Source organism: Anopheles cruzii, chromosome 3 (assembly GCF_943734635.1).
Source record: "Anopheles cruzii chromosome 3, idAnoCruzAS_RS32_06, whole genome shotgun sequence".
In the NCBI taxonomy this organism is placed as follows: domain Eukaryota; kingdom Metazoa; phylum Arthropoda; class Insecta; order Diptera; family Culicidae; genus Anopheles; species Anopheles cruzii.
In genome coordinates, this window is record NC_069145.1 from 77,507,720 (window position 1) to 77,531,337 (window position 23,618).

Genomic DNA, 23,618 nt, shown 5'->3' on the forward strand with positions numbered 1-23,618 from the left:
GAGTTGCCGTTGAAGGGAATTTCGAAAAAAGCATTAAGATTTATTTACTTTCTTTTTTGCAACCTCGCCCCTTATCTATTCCCGTAAATCGGTTTACGTCACCTCGGGTTCATATTGTTCGGCTTCCCGGCTAAAGCGTAGAACCCGCGCGCAGCATGTGCAACATGATCGAGGTGTCGGAAACATCGAACGACGCGAGCCACAAGGAGGACGAAGATGACGCTTCGCTGCCGATCAGCTTCGGCAGTGTGCGGCATTTGGGCAAGATCGAGGGCATCAACTGCACGACGCAGAGTTGGCGCGTGAAGGAGCGCATGAAAACGGTGAGCGTGGCGCTCGTGCTGTGCCTGAACGTCGGCGTCGATCCGCCCGACGTGGTCAAGATCCATCCGTGCGCCCGGATGGAGTGCTGGATCAACCCGTCGTCCGTGTCGCCCGGCAAAGCGCTCGAGCTGATCAGCTACGCGCTCCAAAAGCAGTACGAACGGTGGCAACCGCGAGCCCGCTACCGCCATTCGCTCGACCCGACCGTGGAGGACGTGAAGAAGCTGTGCACCTCGCTGCGGCGCAACGCCAAGGAGGAACGGGTGCTGTTCCACTACAACGGTCACGGTGTGCCGCGGCCGACGTCGAATGGCGAAATTTGGGTGTTCAACCGTACCTACACCCAGTACATCCCGCTCTCGATCTACGATCTGCAGATGTGGATGGGAGCCCCGTCGATCTACGTGTACGACTGCTCGAACGCCGGCATCATCGTGAACAGCTTCAATACGTTCGCCGAGCAGCACGAAAGTGAGATGGAGCAGATGCGGAACCGCAGCGGAAGCACCGCCAGTCACACCGATCAGCAGCAGTCGCAGCAGCCAGCGCAGCAGGCGCCTCCCGACGGTAGCGCTGGCAACCGCAGTTCACCGTTGCCAGGGGGCGGTGCGCCGCCGCCGGCTACTACGACCTACCGCAATTGCATTCAGCTGGCGGCGTGTGCGGCCGATCAGTTGCTGCCGATGAACCCGAGCCTGCCGGCCGATCTGTTCACGTCCTGCCTGACGACGCCGATCAAGATGGCGCTCAAGTGGTTCACGCTGCAGTCCACCTCGGAGCTGGTGCCGTACGTGGACGAGGACATGATCGACAAGATCCCGGGCCAGCTGAACGATCGGCGCACGATGCTGGGCGAACTGAACTGGATCTTTACGGCGATCACGGACACGATCGCGTGGAACACACTGCGGCCCGAGCTGTTCCAGAAACTGTTCCGCCAGGACCTGCTGGTGGCCAGTTTGTTTCGCAATTTCCTACTGGCCGAGCGCATTCTGCGGGCGTACGATTGTACGCCGATCTCGAGTCCGGCCCTGCCGCCCAGCTACCGGCACCCGATGTGGTCCGCCTGGGATCTGGCGCTCGATCTGGCGCTGATCCAGCTGCCGGACATTCTGGAGAAGGGCAAACCGTTCCAACACTCGCCGTTCTTCGAGGAGCAGCTGACGGCGTTTCAGGTGTGGCTCGAGGGTAGCACCGAGCAGCGGAGCCCCCCGGAGCAGCTGCCGATCGTGCTGCAGGTGCTGCTGTCGCAGGTTCACCGTTTGCGTGCCTTGGAACTGCTCGGCCACTTCCTCGACCTTGGCCCGTGGGCCGTCAACCTGGCGCTGAGCGTCGGCATTTTCCCGTACGTGCTGAAGCTGCTCCAGAGTTCGGCTCCCGAGCTGCGGCCCTTCCTCGTGTTCATTTGGGCAAAAATTCTGGCCGTCGACGGCACGTGCCAGATCGATCTGGTGCGCGACGGTGGCCATCGATACTTTTTGCTCGCCCTGCAAGACACGAACCCGGCGGCGCAGTGCTTCAAGGGGAACCATCGGACGTACGCGGCGTTCGTGCTGGCCTGTATCGTGCACCGGTTCCCGAACGGACAGTCGAGTGCGCTCCAGAGTCAGCTCGTGTCGATCTGTCTCGATCAGCTGAACGATGCCGGAAATCCGCTGCTCCGCCAGTGGCTTGCCATCTGCTTGGGGCACCTCTGGCAGCACTACGAGCAGGCGCGGTGGTCCGGCGTACGGGACAATGCGAACGAAAAGCTGTACCAGCTGCTGAGTGATCCGCACCCGGAAGTGAGGGCGGCCGCGGTCTACGCCCTCGGTACGTTCATCAGTTCGGTGACGCAACGGTCGGATCACGCCAACAACATCGATCGCGCCACGGCCATGCATCTGTTCGCGACGGTCAGCAACGATATGAGCCCGCTCGTGCGCATGGAACTGATTGCGGCCCTCCAGTGGATGGTGCTGTTCTTCGAGACGCAGTTTGTGGGCACCTTCATGCAGGTGGACAGTCCGGAGCGTAGCTGCAATCCGATGAAGCGCGTTTCGAGCACGAACAACATTCTCGGCGTCGGCAAGTCATCGGTGACGGTGGGTTTCTACCAGCGGCTGTGGAACGGGTTCGTGGCCCTCTCGAGGGACCCGTTCCCGGAGGTGGCCTTCATGGCGCAGAAGATCGTCGATTACGTGCGCTCCGAGACGGCCAAGGAGGTGACGGTGTGCGAGAAAAGTGGCAACGTTCACCACTACGGTGGATCAGTGGCCAGCGTCAGTTTGCCACCGTCGCCGAACACGCGCGTCAACTACCTGTCGGGTGAATCGCCACCGGCGCACCACGACAATGGAATCCATCGGCTCGGAAGCCATCACACGCCGCTGTCGATGAAGAAGCGCGTCGTCCAGGGGCTGAACGAGAGCGGCGATTTCTCGGAGACCCCGCAAGACAAGCAACCGGCGTCCGTGGGGTCAGCGGCACAGAAGCTGGCCGCCGGAGCCGGAAGCAAGCTTCTCGAGTGGTCTACTAGTCAGCAGCAACCGGCACCTTCCGTGGCCAACACCTCGTCGTCAGCGTCGGCGACCCCGCTGAAGCCGATCGTTAGCACCAAGTTCATCGAGTGGTCGGTGAGCTTCTTTGCCCAGCCCTCGAAGCATATGCACGACACGATGGAAGGTGGCGGAGCTGGTGACGGTGGTGCCGATGGTGGCCGGAACGCGGTGGACCACAACTCGTCGGAGTATCTGAACCGCCAGGCACGCTGCCTGCGCAATCAGGCCGTGCGGGCCGAAGGAAGCGTCCAGCGGAGGAAGGCCATCTTTAAGCGGCTCGATGTACAGCACTGGTCCTGCCGCACGCAGCACGCACCGACCATCATCAAGCTGAACCCGTACGACGAGCAGCTGGCGTTCGCCTACAAGTGAGTGGCCAACAATCTGCCGCGTATCGGGCATATTAACTCATGTACTCTTCTCCCTTTCCGCAGAGATCGCGTTATAGTGGTGAATATGAACACGGACACGACGTACACACTGGCACCGGCGAAACAACCGGACGGTAGCGGCGGTACCGGCACCGGCAGCAACACCAGCAGCACCGGCAACATTAGCTCGCAACAGCAATCGCATCAACTGTTCCCTACGCTACAGCAGCACGGCTCGACCCACCGCCTAATCGGTCCGTCGATCAGCCAATCGATCAGTTTTCTCGATCAGCACCAACCGCAATCGTTACAGCACCACCACCACCACCAGCTACGGTCATCGCACGAAACGTTCCCGCACTCGGTGGCCGCCAGCCAACCGCTCAGCGTCACGTCGCTGGAGTTCATCAACGCGCACGACGTGGGCCTCGTAATGGCCGGCTACAGCGACAGCACCATCCGTCTGTGGCGTGCCGAGGAGGCCGGCGGCGGCAGCGTCGATAATCAGCACCAGCACCAGCTGCTGTCTGCGTGGCACGGACTGTTGGACTTTAACACGGCAAGCCTGGCCAAGGTGAGCTGTCTCGATACCGGCAACCAAGGGGCGCACCCGAGCGGCGGGGGTACCGTGGCACCGGGTGGCCTGGTGCTTGCGTGGCACCAACGCTCCCAGACGATAGTGGCCGCCGGCGAGGCGAAGTACGTGCGGTTGTGGGATGCCGAGCGGGAGATGCGAATCTGTGATATGCCGAGCGGTTCCGATACATCGATCCGGAAGCTGTCCTGTGCACCGAACGGCCTGTTTGCGGCCGGCTTCTACGATGGCAGTGTGCGCATCTTTGACCGCCGGTGCCCCCCGGCGGACCAGCGGTGCGCTACGATACGCGAACATCTGCACCCGATCCTGACGCTGTGTATGCGCGACGACTGCGAGAGCCTCGTGGCGGCCTGCGCGGGCTCGATCGTGCGGTTGTACGATCTGCGCAAGAGCTCCGCTTCGCACCAGCACTGGAGCGCCGGGACGGACGTGTCGGCGATGGCCATACACTCCAGCGCCGACATTCTGGCCTGTGCCACCAACCAGATCACCATCTACGGACTCGACGGGACGGTGCTGAGTGCGGGCCGGAGCAGCGATGGGTTTATGGCCACGCGCAAGGGCGTCGCGTCGTGCCTGTCGTTCCACAAACACAAACTCAACCTGGCCGCTGGCTACAACGACAATACGGCGGCCGTGCTAGTGCCGGACCGGAAGTGAACCGCCATCATCAACCGGAACTAGGTTACAGCTTTAATGTACGCGAGCGGGAGAGTCACTGCGCCCCACGAACAGCGCTAACCTGGGTACGGTCCTTCGTGTTCCGTAGTGTTATCGGACAGTGGTTTGTAACGACATTCTACGCTTCATTTCACAGGCTACAAACCAACCTAGAGCCCGACGAGATCCTGGTCACCACCACCATAGCCGGCCTTACGCTAGAATTCGCGCGGACGCACGCGGCTTACTAAATGCAGCTTGGCTGTAACGCCGCGGCCGCCATTGCCGGCGCACATTGGATATCGAGTCAAATTGCCATTGTTGAGGGGGTTTACGCCGTCGCCCCATACGCTTACGCTGCTATCGTGTCCGCTAGGCTAGGCTAGGCACACACACCGAAACACAGAGAAACCTTAGAAGAACCCGCCCGTGAAATAGTTTTAGTCGAACGTCGTCGTGTACAGCAAAATGTCGCTTAAAAAGCAAACAAACAATGAAAACAATGAAGCATTGAGCAAAAACTGAAGAAAACTCGAACCGGTACACAATACACAACAATCGTCTGCCCCGCGTGCTCGATCCGGGCTCGGCATTCCGTGGCTGAGCGGAACCCGGGATCGAAAAGCCGGCAGAGTTCTTTTTCCGTTCGTTTAGTCTTTAGTAAGCATGCCCCCTCCGGGTCATTATGTTCCGTTTCGGCGTTGCTGTTTTTTTATTGTTTTATACTTTCTTTCCGCTACGTTCGGCGCATAACGTTTGCTTTTACGCGTAGCAAATGATGTGGGAAAATGATTCGGGAAGGAAAATATTGTTTTAAGCCTATATTACAACCCTAGCTGTCCCTTTTTTTACCCATTGTTTACTGTCGGTGCACAGTGCTGTTTTATTTTCTGTATATAAAGTTTACCGGAACGAATTACACGATAAACTGTAAATAAAAACACACCATGCAGGTAAACCAAGCAGTAGTAGCAGTAGTTGTTGTGATTTGTTGCTGCCTTTTATTGATTTTCTTTGCCATTCCAAGCCATTAGTTCAAAGCTTACTTTGCGCACTTTTTTGGAGCCCTTTTTAGATGTGTAGTTTCTGTTGTCCATAGCCATTCAGCAACCAAGGTAGGTATGATCGTAGTTTTGCATAAACCTCCGAAAGAAATCGAACGAAAGCCTATTCGTCCTTTGTCAAGAACCCCTTTCCGTTTCTACACCGGAAGGCCACCCATCTGGGTCGTCCGCAAGTCGTCATTCGGATTAATATGATGTTTTAGTCGTGTTTCGATCCCATTCCCCCGCTGATGATCGTCGATTCCAGTCACAATAGTAAACAGTGGGCACCGGCTATCCGGCGACGGGAACGAAATCCTAATTCACAAAAGCGAAAAAGCAGAATCGAAACTGCGCTTCGCAGCGATAGTACTAGGGAAGCATGATTCGTTCGGGAGGACAGAGGCAGCGCGGTCAGCACGTTCGGCAACCGAGCCCCCGACGATTGAGCCTTTCTCGAGAGCTCGCCCTCGGGTCCGCTACCTTCACTGTGCTCCTGGTGCCCTGATACCCGGCGGCGCTGATTTCGCCGCGTTCGTTGTCGAGCAGCAAAAATCGTGTTTTGTTAAAGCGGCATTTGGTGCGATTGCCGCTTACTGTGGTGGCGATCGTTTCCATCGTGTAAACCAAAGAAAGTAATGACCGCCGATCAGAGTCGTACGGAAAAGAGTCAGTTCTTTCAGTTCGGTTCAGGAATATCATTTAACTTACCGAACAAATATTTTAAAAATGTTATAAAATGCTGCCTTTTCTATGATTTGTTGACCTCCCGTCGGAGATTTACCTCCTTTCTTTCCGCCCATGAATGAGGAAAATTAAACACCCGTTTTTCGTTTGTAACAAATTCATTCGTTTATTCCTATCCTACTTAACCTTCTCGGCCGTATCAATATACTTAGTTTTCTAGAATCGTCTCTCTCTCCTGTGTATCGCGCGCACTCTCGGGTGGTCTTCTGTTCGCTTTACACGATCGTCTCTACTAGGTCCGTCTTTGCGATCTTAAAAATCCAACAACATAATACGAAACTCCGTCGTGTACCTCTTCTTTTAAAATCGATCGATTAAATGACAGGAACAAAACTTGGTGATCATCGCGAGCGGAGGAGATGGGTTTCGCAGGAAAGCGTACGTGGGGGGGACCGCAATCTTCCGCTCTATCCGCCCTCGATCCCCGTCTTAAAGTAAATGGTTGCGGAGATATACCTATGACCATGTGTTCTGCCACACATCATCATCACTTCCGCCGTTTGGAAGGTTTGCCCCTTAAAGTTTGTAAATTGCATAATTTCGATCGCTACCCTAACTACCCTAACTTCTAGGCTTTGTGGCTTCCGCTCTCATTCGCTTACAACATTAGAAAAGAAAAATAGAAGGTGAAAGAAAATAAATTTTGCAAACTTTCGCGTAACCCTTTGCATATAATAGTGCACATCCCGTTCTTTCTGCTCTGCGGGGGCAACCTTGGCTATCCCTTGGAAAGCGCGCAGAAAGAAAGTCCTTCTTGCGCTTGTATGTACAAATTGAATTGCTTCAGGCAGGCAGGCAGCACCACCGGATGGCCGCGGATGGCGGCGTTCACGGGTGGTGCTAGAAAACCGTGGATTGGGCGGAAAACTGTCCATCTTTTATCACACATTACACTTCACCACGCGCCAAAGGGTGCCCAACAAGAGGAAGGTGGTGCCCTAGTTAAGTGTCTCAGACAGATTGCACTAGACATTCAGCAGACACGAACGGAAGACGGAAGAGGGAAAGGTAGTAGATGCCTAATTTGTACGAATATTACACACACCTGTGCCACATCCTGTGCGGCGCAACAACAACTGATGCTCCGATCTTGTTACACAGTAAGTCCGATCGTTGCGGGGACTGATCAAACCCTGCTGCTGCTGCTGCGGATGGCGCCGCAACGGTCTAGGTGTCGTCCTTTCGGTGCCCAACACATCCATCCCCCCCTATATCGAAGCTCTCTCTAAAAGCTCGACATGGCAAGCGGAACATCCGCTATTCGGCCCGGCTAATGTTGTGCGAGTTGCGTCGTTACTTAGATTAAAACATGCTTAAATCTGCTTTTACCACCTATCATCGACCGATCGGTCAATCCCGTCACACCTTCTCCCTCCGTGCGCCAACTCCTTCGCTAACTTCCCATCTCCATCACAGCACAGAGCTCTATCTACGGTTGCGGCGGCGGTTCGCAACTCTTCACGGACGCGGACGCTTCTAGTTTTTGCATAGGAAGCACTTTGAATATCACTACTTCTAGCTATCTCTCTCTCTCTCGCGGTCCTCTGCTCTGGTCTGGTTCCCTCCGCTCAAACGACGGATCCTCCTTCGTAGGCTTCAGCAGCAGAACTGCTGCCGGATCTTCCGTTGGCGTAGCGTGACGTCGTCAAAGAATCCGTTTCCTCCGACGGATGGTACCACTCGGGAACGCGCTGATCCTCGTGCGTGGTCGAACTACTGTGGCTACCGCTTCCTGGGCCACCGCCGCCGCCACCACCGCTGGTCGATCGATTGGCGGCGGCCGCCAGCGAACCGTACGCCAGGTCCTTGCTATCGTCGTGCAGCAGCCACGGATGGTGCAGCACATCGTCCGAGGTGATGCGCTCCTCCGGATCCCGCCGGAGCAGCGCCCGTATCATGCAGCGTGCCTTCGACGACAGGCAGTCCGGAATGGTGAACTGCCCACGGCTGATCTTGGCAAACAGCGATGCGTGCTCGGAGTCGTTAAACGGATACCTGTGCAAGAAAAGATTGGAAAAGGAATTTTAGTTTTATAAAGCATGATTCTCATCGGTGGAAAATGGAACTTGTGTATGAACAAAAAAAAATGCCCCCTTGCAGTTTGCCATTCATTTCAGTTCCATCGCCATTGCCATGCCATTCGGGATCTTTTCAACCATCTTCCGGTGCTCTTCCGGTGGCCGGAAGGCAAAAGCATTCGGAACCGTCAAAACGGCAGGTGGACAACATCATTACACAGAAGAGGGAGCGCGGAATCAGAGGGAACGCACATCATTTCTCGTTCGTTCTCTTCGCGCCGAAAGGATCACAAAACGGGCAAGGACTTCGCAAGGAGGTGGTTCTCTGGCTGGTTGCATCCAAACGATCCTCGGGCGCAGATGATGCTGCCCGACTGAAGTAAGTGTCTGTCGTTCGTCGTCGTTTTGACGATTCCCATTGCTCGATTCTTTCCGTGCCCTCGATGCGCGGTGCATCGCACCGTCGAGCTGCTGCTGCGCGTCCTCTGGTCCTTTTATCCTGCGACGGATGGGCCACTTCGAGCGCAGCAGCAACAGGAAACAGGCCGCAGCAACATGTGTTTCATATGAATGCACGCGCGGCCTCTCGTTTAACGTCCCTCTGCCTCTCTCTGTCTCGCTTTCGCTCTGGATCTGGTGTTCCTGTGCCATTCCATCATCCCAACCAAACCGAAGCCGGCTCTTCTGCTGCGTATCCTTTCTACGATTTTTTTAATGGAGCGTGGTGGAGGTGGTGGCGGTGGTGGTCGGCCTACCGTTTGGCCGCAGAACCGAACCGGCGAAAAGCATACAAGAAAAAAAACAACAACGAACCGTCGATCGAAAACGGTTTGGTCGATCGAGAGAAAACACATCTGCCGGCTGGCTGCCGCCGGTACGCGTGTACCGCGGGGACCTCTTGCCTTTTTGCTCCGAAGGATGAAGAAAGCAAAAAAACGGAACGGAACGGAACGCAACAGATGCATATCTTCGGGACAACACACGCTACATACTTGCGCAGGACACAAACGCGTCCGCACACACACAACAGGATGCAAAGGACTTACAGACTCACAGATTGAGCTGATTCTGGTTCCCGGGATTTCGGTGTGCCCGATTTTTGTGCGTTCCTCTTTCTTGTGGCTTTCTCTAAATTATCGTCTCAAAAGTGGTGTTTTATCTTTCGACTTCGAATGGCAAGTGTGTGGTGGCGGCGGCCCGCCGCGTGTACGAAGCCGGTTTCGTCCCGGTTAGCGTTAGCGGAAATGGGAGCTTGAATGTGATTGGGTTGAAAACGCGCATGGTGGCGGTGGCGCATTTAATTAACATTGGGTTTTACATTTTCCAAGTTCTTTTTTCCAATTATGTTTATCATTTTTTTTTTAGGTAAAAGTAATCTATTGAAGGTTGAGAAAAGTGAAGCCAGATCGCACAAAAATTAAAACCACTTGTTGGTGATCTTCGAAACGCATTTAATATTAAGCGTTTAATGGACATAACATTGGACATACAGAAATGGACCAGCGGAGACCGAAGTTTTGTGTAGCCGAGTTAAAGAACACGAAGGGCTCACCCTTTGGTAAGTGGACATTTTTAATGGGGTGCCAACAATTTGTCCTGAGGATATTCTTTTAATTGAAACGTTTTAAAACAAACTGCCTAATTTTTAAACAAAAGACAAAAAGATAAAGTTAGTAATGAGAATGTGATTCATCAACGACCTCTTTCTCTACTCCTGTTAGTGTTGTTAACTGCGCAAGACCCGGTACTTATCAATCGTTGTAGTGAGACGGCCCCGCGCGCTATCAACAATAATCAAGTTTCCAACAATAATTTCGTCCAATTGGATCATGTGTCCTCTCTAATAAATGCATCGCTACTAAGCAACAATTTAGCTCGATGAGTCTATCAACACCACTCATTGACACCTAGACTGCACCCAGCGAAACGCCGGACCGGCTCAGTAGTTGCCGGGCCCCGGTCACACCCTTTCTTACTCATTTTTCCTTCCATTCGACATGGCAAGCTATCTGAGTTGACTATCGGCCCAGTGAGCGGGTGAGAACGCGGGGTGCTTCGGAAAGGCGTAACCTACATTTCTCTATTTCTGCTCCAGAGTTCGATTGGCTCTTTGTTCAGCTTGTCATCCCCGGTCCGGCGAAGAGACGCTGCCCCTTACAGTTGCCTCTCCTTGGCCGCAGACCACACAAAACCCGATTGTTGTTCAAGGATTAATGTGTCATCGGATCCGGAGGACAATGCCCAAGACCGTAACTGAGACCCTCGCGCATTTGATGTTTTTATTAGTTATCCGCCGCGGGACACAGATCGTAAAAATCGTCCGTTTCGGGAAGGACTGTAGTCAAATTTTCTGGGGGACCCGAGAAATAAAGCTCCAGGAGCCCATTTGGCCGGCCAACGGTCGCTCGAGCGCGCGCACACGCATGATCATCATTCCCGCGCTTGGTGTGTCCTCCTGCCCTGTCCTTCGCTGGGGTTATTGGCTAATTTTCTGACAATTTCAGCTGCACACTCATTTTCGGTGAGCGCGCGTGCAGCCGCGAAAGGGTGTTTAAAATCGTAATTTTCGTGTGTCCCGTAATCTTCGTCGTAGAGGGCCCCCCCCTAGGGGGCCTCCTCTCTCAACCTGCGTGTGTGTGCTTGTCTCCTTCCGCTGGCAGGCTGGCCTTCGGTTTTAAGGTTTAAAGGCTACACCACTGCCGCGTCGTTCGCGTCTAATGCGGTTCTTGCTCCTCCGGTGCAGCAAATCGGTCGCAACACCGGCGCGGCACAGGAATCGAACCGGGATGCGGCGCAAGGAAGGATGCACGCCAAAAGTTGAAGTCAAAACACAAACTGTGGTCGCGTGTGCACCTGCCGCCGAACGGTCGTCGTTTGTTACTCTCTTACTCCTTTCCTTTCCGGAGGTTTCCGGCCGCGCTCGATCATCGTTCGGGGTCCGTTTGCCCCGCCATGCGTCGTCGTCGTCGTCGCCGCGGATCCAGCCAAAGGCTTATTGCTGTTCTGTGTCCGTTCCGTTGTTGCTGCTTCCTTCCGCTCTGTTCTTAAAGTTTTACTACAGCACAGCACCTCGCGCGGCCAGCCCGGGGCCGCGTTCGCTTGACCGTTCGCAGCTTGATTATGCTTTGCCGTTTTCAGCTATTTTTTTCATCTCTCTATCCGCCTCTTAGCGGCTGTTGCCCTCGGCCGGGCGCGCGCGCCTCAAGTTTGCTTTGGTTCTTCTCCTCGTTTGCTGCTGGCTGATGATGATGATGATGACGGTGGAAAGCAGGAAAATCGAACGCAACATGAGGCGCGCCGTTTTGTATATCTTCGCCAAGCACAACATAAGGTGCTCTATCTCTCTCGCTCTCTCTATCTCGTTCTAAGAAGTGACCACAAAAGCTAACATTTTGTGCTTGAGTGTAACAATTCAGTGCACGGTTTTGTGCCAAAAATATGCCAAACGCACCTTCATTAAATGTTTTGAATGTTACCGTTTGCATTTGTTTTTGGTCGCCTTCCCTCACTTTAGCATAGATTCCGTTAAAGCTCTCTCAAAAGCTTGGGATTCCGTCCACGAAATTGGCGGATTGGCAGATACAGGATTCAATTTACAATTTGTATTGGAAGCTATTATTCTCGATCTAGTTCAAGGGTCTGATGAGAATAATATGCATTTTAAATGGGCAGGGATATTTATTTTCTTCTATGTTTTGCCATTTTACCCGGCCAAACTTTTGCCAAACCTCAAATCTCTTGAATTTTTTTTCTCATCCGTAGAAGATCCGTCTCGCTGAACCGATTAATCGGTTTCTAAGCGAAAGACGTTAGAGTTCGAACCCTGACAGAGCATCAACTTGAGGGCAAAACTTTATGTTGGGGCTTAAAAACGGCTTCTGCCCGCTCTAATGACAATAAAAAAATATCGATTGAGATGTGTCTTTCGCCAACATTGAGGATCCAAATTGTGGCGGCATCACCAGAGAGATCATTTTGTAGTTTCTGTTCGTGAAGATGACCAACAGAAAAAGAACAAAATCCCAAAAAGGTAACGTTCACAATTCGCCAATTTTAATCACGCCATTTTCAGCTATCTCTGGCCGCACCACTGATTGCCGCCATCAGCGGAACATAAATCTGACACTGTATCATCATAAATAAAGTATCAGAGGCATAAAGCTGTCACTGTTCCATCGTTAATGTAACAAAAACCTGAAGGAAAAGGCTTACATTTGCACACCAAAACGCGCGAAAGCTACCCCACACGCCGATGGTGGGAAAGAAGCTCGTATTAGTCATATACTTCGCCGTTCGCATTAAATCGAAAAGACCCGGAGGCACACCAAAGGTGGATCGATGGTGAGTAAGACACTATTATGACGAGCGCGTCAAGAATGTGCTTATTTCTCCAACCGAAAATTGCCAAAATCTCATAAAATGATGCTTTATGTTTCGGACACGGGGGCCTCTAGCGGGCCGCATCAAGAGAGACCTCACACATCTTGAGGAATGCGGCGAATAGGAGGAATCGGTCACAAAAAGGCCGAAATCCGTTCTTTTACGAGGGGTTCACGCATTCTACGGCCCCCACACGGCACACCGCAGGCAAGCGCAGACCGGTGAGCTAGCCACATACAGGACTTAACGTGAATCTGAGGTCGCAGCAGCGGTAGGTGGTGCCTCGATGATGATAATTCCGCCTCGTGTGAAGCAAGTCAACGACTGACTGTGTTCATCGAACGCGTCATCGAGCGCGATCGTGTCCGTGCAGGTTCGGGCGGGCATGGCAGGGTAGCAGCAGCAGAGCGTGTGCATCGTGAACCTTGCTTTCGCCCGTCCTATCGCGCGCCCAGCTGATGGCCCGATGCTCTGCATCACGCCACGTCGGATGACAAATCGTGCTATCGCCCCGAGGGGGACTATCATCATAGGGTTTCTCGAAGGAGGTGTGCGTCGTGATGATACTTATGAGCGCCAGAGACACGCGCGAACGTGTTCGAGATCCCGGGCGGTATGGTGCTGCGCTTCCGGAATCATCCGGGATCCGAGCGTCAATTAAAAATCTACGAATAGGAAGTGGCGGCCGGCAATCGATCGATTTCGCTATAGCGGCCACCAGCAATGATCCCTCGCATCTTCTGGCTGTTCCCATGCCTCTCGAACTCCCGGAACACTTCCCGCGCTTGCAATTATACACTTCCGGGCCGGGTTTCTCTTACCTTCCGACCAGCATCGTGTACATGATGACGCCCAGCGACCACATATCGGCCGCCTTGCCCGAGTACGTCGTGTTGGTGCGCAGGATTTCCGGCGACACGTAGGCGGGACAGCCGCGCTTGTCCTGCAGCAGGTCCTCGGCCGGATCGTTCAGCACGACGGCGTCCTCGAGCGATTCCAGCTTCAAATGCTTCCTGCGGAGACACGGAGAGACAGAGAAACGGTATTAGAGGGACGGCTGGCTTTATGGGCTTTTGCTTAATTATAGACGGCGACGACAGTGGAAGAACTCCGAGTTCCTGCGCCGCTGCTAATGATACAATTTGTGCGAATTTTGAACCCGAGAAATAGACACAACCTAGCGAGACCTCCCACAGAACGTCTTCTGGATGGTTGGCCGCCACACAGAAACTATTCTTCTTTCGTTGCTCCTTTTTGTCTTTGACAAATCGATTTTTGGTTTCACTTTTGTCGGGTTCCGTAATCGAACTCTCTTTCGCTGGTTCGATTTGCGAGTTTTTGGCCATTTTAAAAGATCAGTTTATTTTTGACAATTGCTTTGCTTGAACAGGGGTTAATCTGCGATTTTTGTCTATTCCAAAAAACTGAATGGCAAAGAATCTGTACCAAATATTGTGGGAAAAACAATTAGGTACTGACAAATTGAGTGAAGGGGCCATGCAAGAACGACGTTACGCTACAATTGAGCAGATAAAAACGGCATCGAAAAAGATCACAAAAAATGATTTTTTGAAATGCTTTCAAGATTGGAAAAAGCTTTAAGGGATTACTTTAAGTAGGACAAAATAGATAAACCAATATTAAAAATGATTCAAAATTCCGGATACTTTTCAACCAGCCCTCGTATTTAAATGACTTCAGAACGCACAGTCGACCGTGGCGCCAATAACTTATAGAGCGCGCGGCGTGCTTTAAAGAAGCGAGTTGCTAAAATCGAACCAAGTGTTGTGAAAATGCTCGATTTCACGACCGTCTCCTTGGCCCCCAGGGTTGAATACAGCTGTTTCCACACACCGCGCACGCCGCACACACTAACGTACCGCCGAGGAACCAACGCACACAGAGTGAGAGAGAGCCGCGGTGCGCGTATTTGAAGATCAATCGATCGATCGATCGGTAGGACAAGGTGTTGCAATCCGCACCATTTACGACGCGACAACGACGACACGATCACGGGGCACCCCACAATTGAGGATCGATTTATTTGAAGTTTGTGGCCTTTTTTGTGCGTAATAAGCCTCCTAACAAGGTGAGAAGATAATTCTCTCTCTCTCTCTGCCAAGGACATTGGAAACACGCCTCAGCAAGTGAGGAGTACGATGATGGACACCGTGAGAGAGCCGTGCCCCTGAACACCCCAAAAGCGTGTCCCCCAAAAAGATCATTTCGTCACACAAACACAGGCGGGCGTGCAGTGTCACGTCGTCGTCGTCGTCGTGTCCTCCAGGCGGTGGCTTTTGTTTCTACTTTTCATTACCACACAGACCGAGAGAACGAGAGAGAAACACCGCATCGGTAAGGTCATCGGTTCGGGCCTCCCCCCCCCCCCCCGAGCCACCTGCGTCACCCCCGATATATCCGGTCCGGACCTGCGGTCGGGCGGCGCTGTTGTCATGTAAATGAGGTGTGTTTCCATCATCCTTTTGGCCACGGTCTCACTTCACGCGAGGCGTTACGCGCCGCGGCGGAGTCACGCGTCGTCACCTTTATGCTTCGGCGCCTCTTCCTCCCTGACTTGATTGCATCCACACACACACACCGTGGTGCGGCGTGCAGAATGCACCTCATCGTCGTCGTCGTGGTCGGCGTGCCGTGTTTATCTAATGATTTTTGTTGGCGTCCTGCCACTCTACGGGGCGGCCGCTCTATTAATATCTGCAGAAGAACCGGAAACCGGACATCACCACACCCATCATGTACCACCACTCCGAGGCACTTTGCTAGTTACATAAAAAAGGCTGCGCGTTGTGCAATACGCGCACCTCGAAGAGTTTCAGAAACTTCTTCCTCCAAACCCCAGACACAGAGAAGCGGATTCTTCGTCCTTTGCGGGTTGGCCCAACTTAAAATAGCCCCTTCAACAAAATGCCCCAAGCCTTCACCACTCCAAGCACCGGAGGGGTTATGTCGGATGGTCACTGTCAACGCGAGGTGCGCCCTTTGCTTGATGGGGAACTCGAGTGTCGCAATTAGAATTTTAAAACACCTTCGAAGCGCGCTCCGATCTCCGATGGAAAGCATCGAAAAAAACGGTTCGTTCAAGAATATCGTCGTCGCATATGCAGCAACCAAACCGGAACGCGTTACGCAATGTTATTCACAAACCCCGCAACACTCGCGCAATTGCATCAGTGCGCGCCGCCGCGCGCGACAGGAAAAAATCAGAACCAGGAAGTGTCACTCTGTGGTGCGAAGAAGTGTTTATAGAGCAAAGTCACGCCCGGAGCTGCGCAATTGTGAAATTGTGGTGCGCCGAGCTCAGTGCGAACTTTCGCTCCAATGTGTCATTCTCCTGCTCCAGGGGGCAGCATATTTCCTCCTTGCAGTTGTACAAACATCCCAACAGAGAGCCTTACTCCATACCAGGAACCTGCTCCAGTTGTGTCGTTCTTAGTTGGGGTGGCCGCCCCATGTCTGGCACCTGCTTTAACTTTTTTCGGGTATTTTGTTTTTCGTTTTCAATACACGCCAAAATTTGGCGACCGGAAGAGAGTTACCATTATCGCTTCCTGTTGTTTCTTTCGGTCACCTGCAACGCCCGCCGTGCCAGGTTCCTGGTGAATGAGATTGGCGCAACTCCAGGAACTGACAGGAAAGAAGCAATATATGCATTTGTTGTCTCCATTTACGACGATTGCGAAATGCAAAATATAGATCACAAAGGACAGAGCTGAGAGTTTCACAACGCTACGTGATGTGACGACCCTGAAAAGGGTGATTCACACAAAGCCTGACTATCTTAGCCCTCATACGCTTGAAGGAATTGCGCGTTTTTTCTTATAAATTCGAGAATCGTTTTACGAAAACCAATGTTTTCTTCGTTGGTTCAGCCCCCGCCGTGCCCAGTGCGGTCCCACGAATATTGAGTCACTTGAAACATGAAGCAATGCAAAACAAAAGCCAAACGACACACGTTCGCCGAAAAACTTAACAAACAAACTCAACCCGAAGAGCCCGTGTTTTGCGGACTCGGCAATTTCCAACTGACCCACACTGCACGCCCCGTCCGCCATTGACATTTTGGTGAATGATTCCCGCCGTTGCTACCGAAATATTGAATTATGTATCCCTCGGTTTGAGCCCGGTTTTGAGCCACATTTCAAGCACGTTTCACTTTCAGCAGGATCATCGATATGTTCCATTATCCACCCCATCGAAGAAGGAGCAAAACACGATTCAAAAACCGTGAGAAACAGTGCCACAAGTGCGAAAAAAACAAAACCCCGGCGCGTTACGTAAACTTTTGGAAATTGTCCCCAAACTAGTTTCTGGCCGCTGCCGTTGCAATTTACTTGAGACACGGGAGTCGAAATCATAGTTCGGGGATCCGTCCACCTAAACGCGTATTTTAAATAAAACCCTGTTGGTGTCGCCTCAAGCGAAAATCAATCATCAAACGAACGAACGAAATGTGGCAAATGGGGATTGTAATAAAAAAAATACTGTCACCGACCACCGTGTCCGTCCTTTGACCAACATCTCTCGCACACCGGGTGGTACGTAGTAGCCCTTCTCTCTTGTAGAGTCTATTTTTCTACGCTACCTGGACGAGGCGCGCCTGCCACCACCCAACAGCCGGCAGGCAGAGAGATTGGTTTCACAAGTCCCAATCCACCATTCACAGGATTGCGCGATATTGCAAACCCGGGGACGATGACTACCCGCTGCCGCCGCGACAACGACGGTGAGAAGGATACCACCCCGGCTGGCGCTGCCACCAGTAGACGGGTCAACCCGTAGAGAAGGCGATGCTCAAAAATCCGCACTCCTTCACCGGCACACATCGTCGTCGTCGTCGTCGCGCCCATTCTCTCGCCGAAAACCGTCCCGTCGGCGAACCCGCCCGCCAACCGTCGAATTCGAATAACGCATTTCTCAACACAAGACAGATCAACTACAGCGGCGGCTTCGGCGGCGGCTGCTACTACTCCACATTTATGCGTCGTTTCTGTCTCACTTTCGCACACAGACACGGAGAGCGCCCCGCGTATATTAGCATTGCATCATGCTAATGCAGTGCGCGCACGTGAAAAACAGTCCAACGCGGTCCCTCACAAACCGACCGCGATCGTGCATAAAGCGTGCACAGGAGCACCAACCATAGGTCCGGTGAGAGAGACAGAGAGAGAGTTAGGCGTTTGCGTACCTTTTTAGTCAGTGGTGCACTTTGATTTATTCCTGCGCTAGATCGACCCGAACGACGCCGCCGCAGCCGCCGCCGCGCGCCGCGATGAAGATCGCAACCGGCGTGTCCTGATCGTTTCGCCATCGCACTCGGCGATCGCAGGCGCGCGCGCGCACACGCGCAAGTGTTTGGCGAGAGAATTTTGTAATCATTCCACACCACACTTTGCCAGAGTCTCCTTTGCCGCGCCAGCGCCACGTAGAACCCCCGCGCGATCGCATTTCACCACTTTCGGCTGCCCGCCCAACAGCAGCAGCAGCAGCAGATGAGTACGCGTTATAATCCTTAACTCGTTTTAATGGTGATCACTGCCACACCGACGGGGTACTACCTTACTACGTCGATTGAAAACTCAGCGAGCAGGAGGAAAATAATAAGCAGGACTTTTGGGTGGGTAAGAACTCTATTACTTGGCCTTCGTTCGTTTATTAACCGTCTGCCATCGCAGGTAATGGACAACATTAGTACGTCTCAAGAGTCTCGACCGACGATTACTTCTTTTGAGGCGTAAGACCAAATTTTATGTACTGACCCATTTCATGCAACTTTTCCGTTCTAATGGCACATTCTTCATTGGTTTAGGGAAAAAGAAATACATTATATTTTCGGTAGATGGCTTTACTGATCGATATCTCGTGAAGTATCGATCAAACAGTTTCAAGTTTATGATCCTTTTCAAGCTAACATTTAAAAATGCTTTCACTGTTTTTTTGTTTGTTCCATTCACAAGGTGAGTCACAGGGTGTTAACAATGGAAGTCAACAACGAGAAAATTCGGTACATTTTACAGTTATTCTTTGATAAAGGCGAAAATTCAAACTAAAGTTGAGCTAAAGGATTAACCATCAAACAATTTAAAGCGCATTTTCGCTAAGCTGGATTTAGAAAGAAGCTCGACGTTTGTGTGCCACACCAATTATCAGCACAAAAACGTGCGAATTCTCATCTGCGATGTTTTGGTCAAACGGAATGAAATCGACCGATTTCTCAAACGGATAGTAGGACTGGGAATGACCAATGGGTCACTTACAACAATATTGTGCGTAAATGATCGTGATCAAAGCTTGGAGAAGCCGCTCAAACGGTGACCAAACCAGGACTAACGGTCAGGAAGGTCCTAATGGTTATATGGTGGGACTTGAAAGGAAACATTAACTATGAGTTGCTTCCGTCCGTTGAACTGGTCCGTTTAAAGGTAGCGATTGACCAGAACTGGCTTACCCCGGGGCAATATTGAAATCAAGAGAACCTTGTGAAAATAGATTGCTCAAGTTTTTCGGCAATAACTACCTAGAAGCCTTGGCTTGGAAGAGAGGCACTAAAAAGACACCTTTCAAATGGTAACAAATTATACAACAACACGATGGATATTTGATGCAAATCGGACCATCGGATACATCTTAAATAATGTTTTGAATTTTACCCAAAAATAATAGATTTCTTGTTCCCCAATATTATTCCTTGCAAACATAATCAGTGAGCTGCCAACGTAAAATAGTCCAAACTCACGAACCACACATCCGTACTCTGGGTTAACAAGTTCGACTTGTTGACTTGCGTGTGAATTTTGCATAGAATTACTCATTCCTACCAATGGAAACATAATTGCCCTAATTTCGAATAATACGAATCTTATGTGTGACAGCACACGGACGGATCTAGAAGGAAGCTGTCTCGAAAGCCACACACTTCACCAGTTCCCAGTTCACGTAGCACACACCATCCATCTCCGCGACCGGCGACCCCCGTGTGGTGTGTGCTAGTCTCACAACAGGGTGACCAGTAGAGTCCCTCCGGGCAGCACAGGGAGGTATCGCCGCCGCACGCGTCAGAGACCAGTAAGCGCAATCAGTTAAATATTGCTAAATTTTTGAATAACATTCCACACAACGCGCCTTTGGTGGCGGCGGCGTGTGCGTTTTGTCGTGCGCGGCGTTGGCGAAATCGCGGGCACATAACTCTCAACACGTCGTGGCGTGACGCGTAGATAGGTTCCCGGCGGACGGGGGGCGGCGGAACAGCCACCCGGACCCGTCAAGAATAAGTGGACACCGGCCTGGGTTGGGCGCGCCCAAAAGACCGACCCCAACAGAGAGAGAGTGAGTGTTGTTGTGTGGTAATAATAAAACCGTGGCTTACCGTGTTTTTTGTGTCCATTCTATATTTAAAATCGGACCAACGTGGTTGGCCGCGGGTGAGCGAGACAGAGACAGAGAGAGAGAGAGCTCCACCTCAAGCGCATAGCCGAAATATGCGGTCAGTTATCAAATGGGAACGATCGCGTCGAAAACCGTTGATGTGTCGATCAGAGAGGGAGAGCCGCGGGCGGATGACGCCGGAGGTGGCCCTATTGACATGGGGAAAGATCATCGCCGAGTGTTGTCGTCATCATTGCGCGAATGCGGCAATAAATAATATTGGTATTTGTAGCACCAGCAGAGCATGAGCATCATCATCATCATGCTGCGCGTCGTGAGCAGCTCGCGAGTCGCGCGGGAAGGGTTATTGACAGTCAGACCGCGGCTCTCGAATGCAATCTCGAATCTGCGCGTGGCGAATGCGGTTGGCTATTTATGGCCCTTGACCACACAGAACACACCCATACCACCCGAACAGCGGCAGCGTGGATTGCGCATCGAATCGCGCGGCTCGCACCCACGTGTGATATCGACCTTTGCGAAGGGTGCGCGCCCCTAGCCCGCACCACTGCCCGAAGAATGTGGACAGCATAAGTGGCCAATTATGGCGCACATGCGGTACAGCAGTTTCTTCAGGGTGGTAACGATGAGATTAATCCCTTAAAAATGTGCATTTTCGCAACGCGCGGTCAAACTTTCGAAATGTCTCGGTCTCTCTCTGTCTCTCTCTCACTGATCGGTTCGGAATGTTGATCACTGCATTAGCGATTCACTCCCCCAAAAGCAATGAAATGCAGCTTAAGCGTAACGCCGTAACAATTAGATAACGAACGAACAGCGACGAAGCGAGCGGAGTGTGCAGCATAACTCACAAAATTTTCCACGGCACGAAAGTTATGCGCCGGTGAAACCTCATCAGACCCCGGGGTGGTGTCCGGAAATGCCTCTCCGTTATCTAAACAGTGCGCACTTCCGCGTGGCACTTGCTGCTGAGGGTGCGTTAGTCATCGGAGACTATTGCTGCGATCGTTGCACAACACACGCACCGACCGCAGAGCAAGAAAAGCACACGCCTCAGCAGCTGAGAAATTGGCAAACAGTTTTCCTGCCCCCACCACCACCAGGAAGTGCTGGTCAGAGGCGACAGCAGGGAGCTGGCACCCCACGATCGCGAACGATCGTGTTTCGCGGTGTGCGATGACTGGAGCGCCAACAACTCCCGCGCGGGTTTTGCTTTGCGCAGCGCAAGCAAGCTGTGCGCGCAAGGAGAAAGGTAAAAAAGGCGAAGCCCGGAAGACGGCCGTTTGCTTACGCGTCGTGGACGTCGTCTCCGCCGGTGGGTTCGAGCAAGCAAAGCTCGGGAAAGTTCCCGTAGCGAGTTGTGCGTGGCGAGAGTCGTGTGACCGACCGAGGGTTACACTTTCTTAACGTGGCCACCTTTTTCGACAACAAGAAAATACAGGACAAGACATGTTTAGCAACGGAGCCCCGTTACCTTCGGTGTGTCAGCGAGATTCTACAAGTGACTGGGTGAGATCACCGATCAACGACCTTTCTGAAGCGCTTCAGAACCGCAAAGCTTTCGTCTTTTAGGAATCAAGGATTGGACACAAAGTTTTTGGTCACACACTGATCAAGTTGAAAAGCTTGATCGAGTTCAAAAATCGAAATTGGTGAAATATTTTAATGGGCCTATAACGATCGGATCCAATGGAGCTTCCTAGTAACCCCAGGGGAGCACGGTATGATTTATCCCAGACCCGGACCCGGATCCCGGAATGTCAGCAAAACCATACCATACCTTCTGTCAAATAAGTAACGGGAACTTTTTGTGGCGTTATGCTGCTACTTATATCACTCACTTATGGTGACAAGTTCGGTCATTTTGATTAATCAGTCAATTTTTGCTGTTTCGCTTGGACGAAATTTGGTTCGATCGACGAAACTTCGATTTTTCACTACTCCAAAATATGAATGACAAAGAGTCTTTATCAAATTTAGTGTGAAAAACGAAATTAAGAGCGCGGCCGCATTCGAAATGTTGATTGTGGCTTATGGTGCTAAGCTATTTATTATGACCAAAAGCAGCGCTTATCGGGGGTTCCAAATGTTTTCAGAGGGCCGAGAAGATGTGAACCACGAAAAGCCAAGTTTGGTCGAATGTGAACAGTTTTGCTTACAGTTTTCTTCGATTGTAGGGTCGTGGTGCATCATTAGTTTTTGTCAAAAGATAGAACGGCCAACAACCTGTTACCTGTAAGTTATGCGCAATTTGCGCGAAGCAATGCGCCACAAACGCGAAACCCAAAAAGGAAACCAAAGAGCCGCGACATTTTTTTAATAGACTACGTGTATACGCAGTTTAACATCGTTGCCTGTCCGCGAATTTTTGGCCAAAAACTAAAAACTAAAAACTAAATGGAGTTCTGTAAGTTGCCGGATAATGCTTCTGAACATTGCCATCAGCCAATGAGTTCCAAAGAGACGCGTGAGTTCAAACTTTCCTCCAACTAATAATCTAATATTTGGTCCGAAGCCCTAATCTAATACGACAAATAGTTACGCCCAATATCTTTTAGGACCCATTTGTTCCTGCACTGGAGAGACCCTGCCGTGGCCTGTTTGTCGTAACACTTAAAATGCCCCCGGCCGTCCTACGACGGCCAGTCTCATAATAACAGGAAAAATCATGTTTTCTTCCGCCTTGAGTCACCGCCTTCGTCTGTCTGTCGTGTTTCGCAGGCCACTACACGCATGCGTAAGTGTCGCCGCCGTGATGGTGATAAGTCGAAGCGAAGAAATGAATTCAGGAAGCGCGGACACACCAGACGGCGACGCGCGGACTGGCGGGAGGGTTGGTAATCAATTGCCCTCGACGGGTCGATGGTTAAGCAATGGATCACAACCCGGAAAGTCCCCCGGAGAGAGTCCGATTAGGTGAGCAAACAGGAACACAAACAGAGAGCGAAAGAGAGAGCTTGCTATGTCGGGTGCATAAAATGCATTCATGTCGCGTGCATCTGGGCGTGTGTTACATATTTCAAAGCCCGATCGAAAGCACGTTCCGTGGAACTTCCCGGTCCATAATCGTCGGTGGTGACGCGGACGGTAGCCGGAGAGTGTGCGAAACAACCCAACAACAATATGTAACACCTGGCAGTGGCTGGCGTTTTTAAAAACCAACATTAACGCCGAGAAAGGTGAAATTGGCGCACGGGTGGCGCTTTTGCTTTTTGCACACCAATGATGTAACTCTGAGCTTCGCTGAGGTGTATGCGATAAACAGTACCGCCCGGCGCCATGCCGCGTAGATATCACCGGTCTCCGGTGATGGATGGCATTTAATGTGGAGGAGAGAGATTACGACACACGCAGCAAGTCTAATCGAAGAAACACACGGCCACCACCTTCGTCACCTGCTGATTACATCGATTGTGGTGCGCGTCTGCCCAACCTCGAGGCTTGTGATTGGAAAACTCGGCTAGAGCGTAATTAACTTTTATACAACAACCTCCTTGCTTACGCGAAAAAAAGGAGATGGAATTTATTAAAAA

General features: G+C 51.9%; 2 protein-coding genes across 2 annotated transcripts in view; one reads left to right on the forward strand and one right to left on the reverse strand.

The window, feature by feature from the left end:
• The first annotated feature begins 155 nt into the window (after positions 1–155).
• On the forward strand, positions 156–5,451 carry LOC128271796 (regulatory-associated protein of mTOR). The gene is made up of 3 exons (XM_053009440.1): positions 156–3,232; positions 3,299–4,579; positions 4,651–5,451. The coding sequence occupies exons 1-2, from the start codon at positions 156–158 to the stop codon at positions 4,491–4,493; spliced, it is 4,272 nt and encodes a 1,423-aa protein (XP_052865400.1). The 3' UTR covers positions 4,494–4,579; positions 4,651–5,451.
• LOC128271044 (tribbles homolog 1-like) overlaps positions 4,664–23,618 on the reverse strand; it is a 32,323-nt gene continuing 13,368 nt past the window's right edge. Inside the window, exons 4-7 of the mRNA XM_053008477.1 lie at positions 13,503–13,694; positions 7,943–8,278; positions 7,381–7,438; positions 4,664–4,711 (exon numbers count right to left, since the gene is read on the reverse strand). Of these exons, the coding sequence (XP_052864437.1) occupies positions 4,664–4,711; positions 7,381–7,438; positions 7,943–8,278; positions 13,503–13,694 (634 nt within the window). The remainder of the gene's footprint in view (positions 4,712–7,380; positions 7,439–7,942; positions 8,279–13,502; positions 13,695–23,618) is intronic.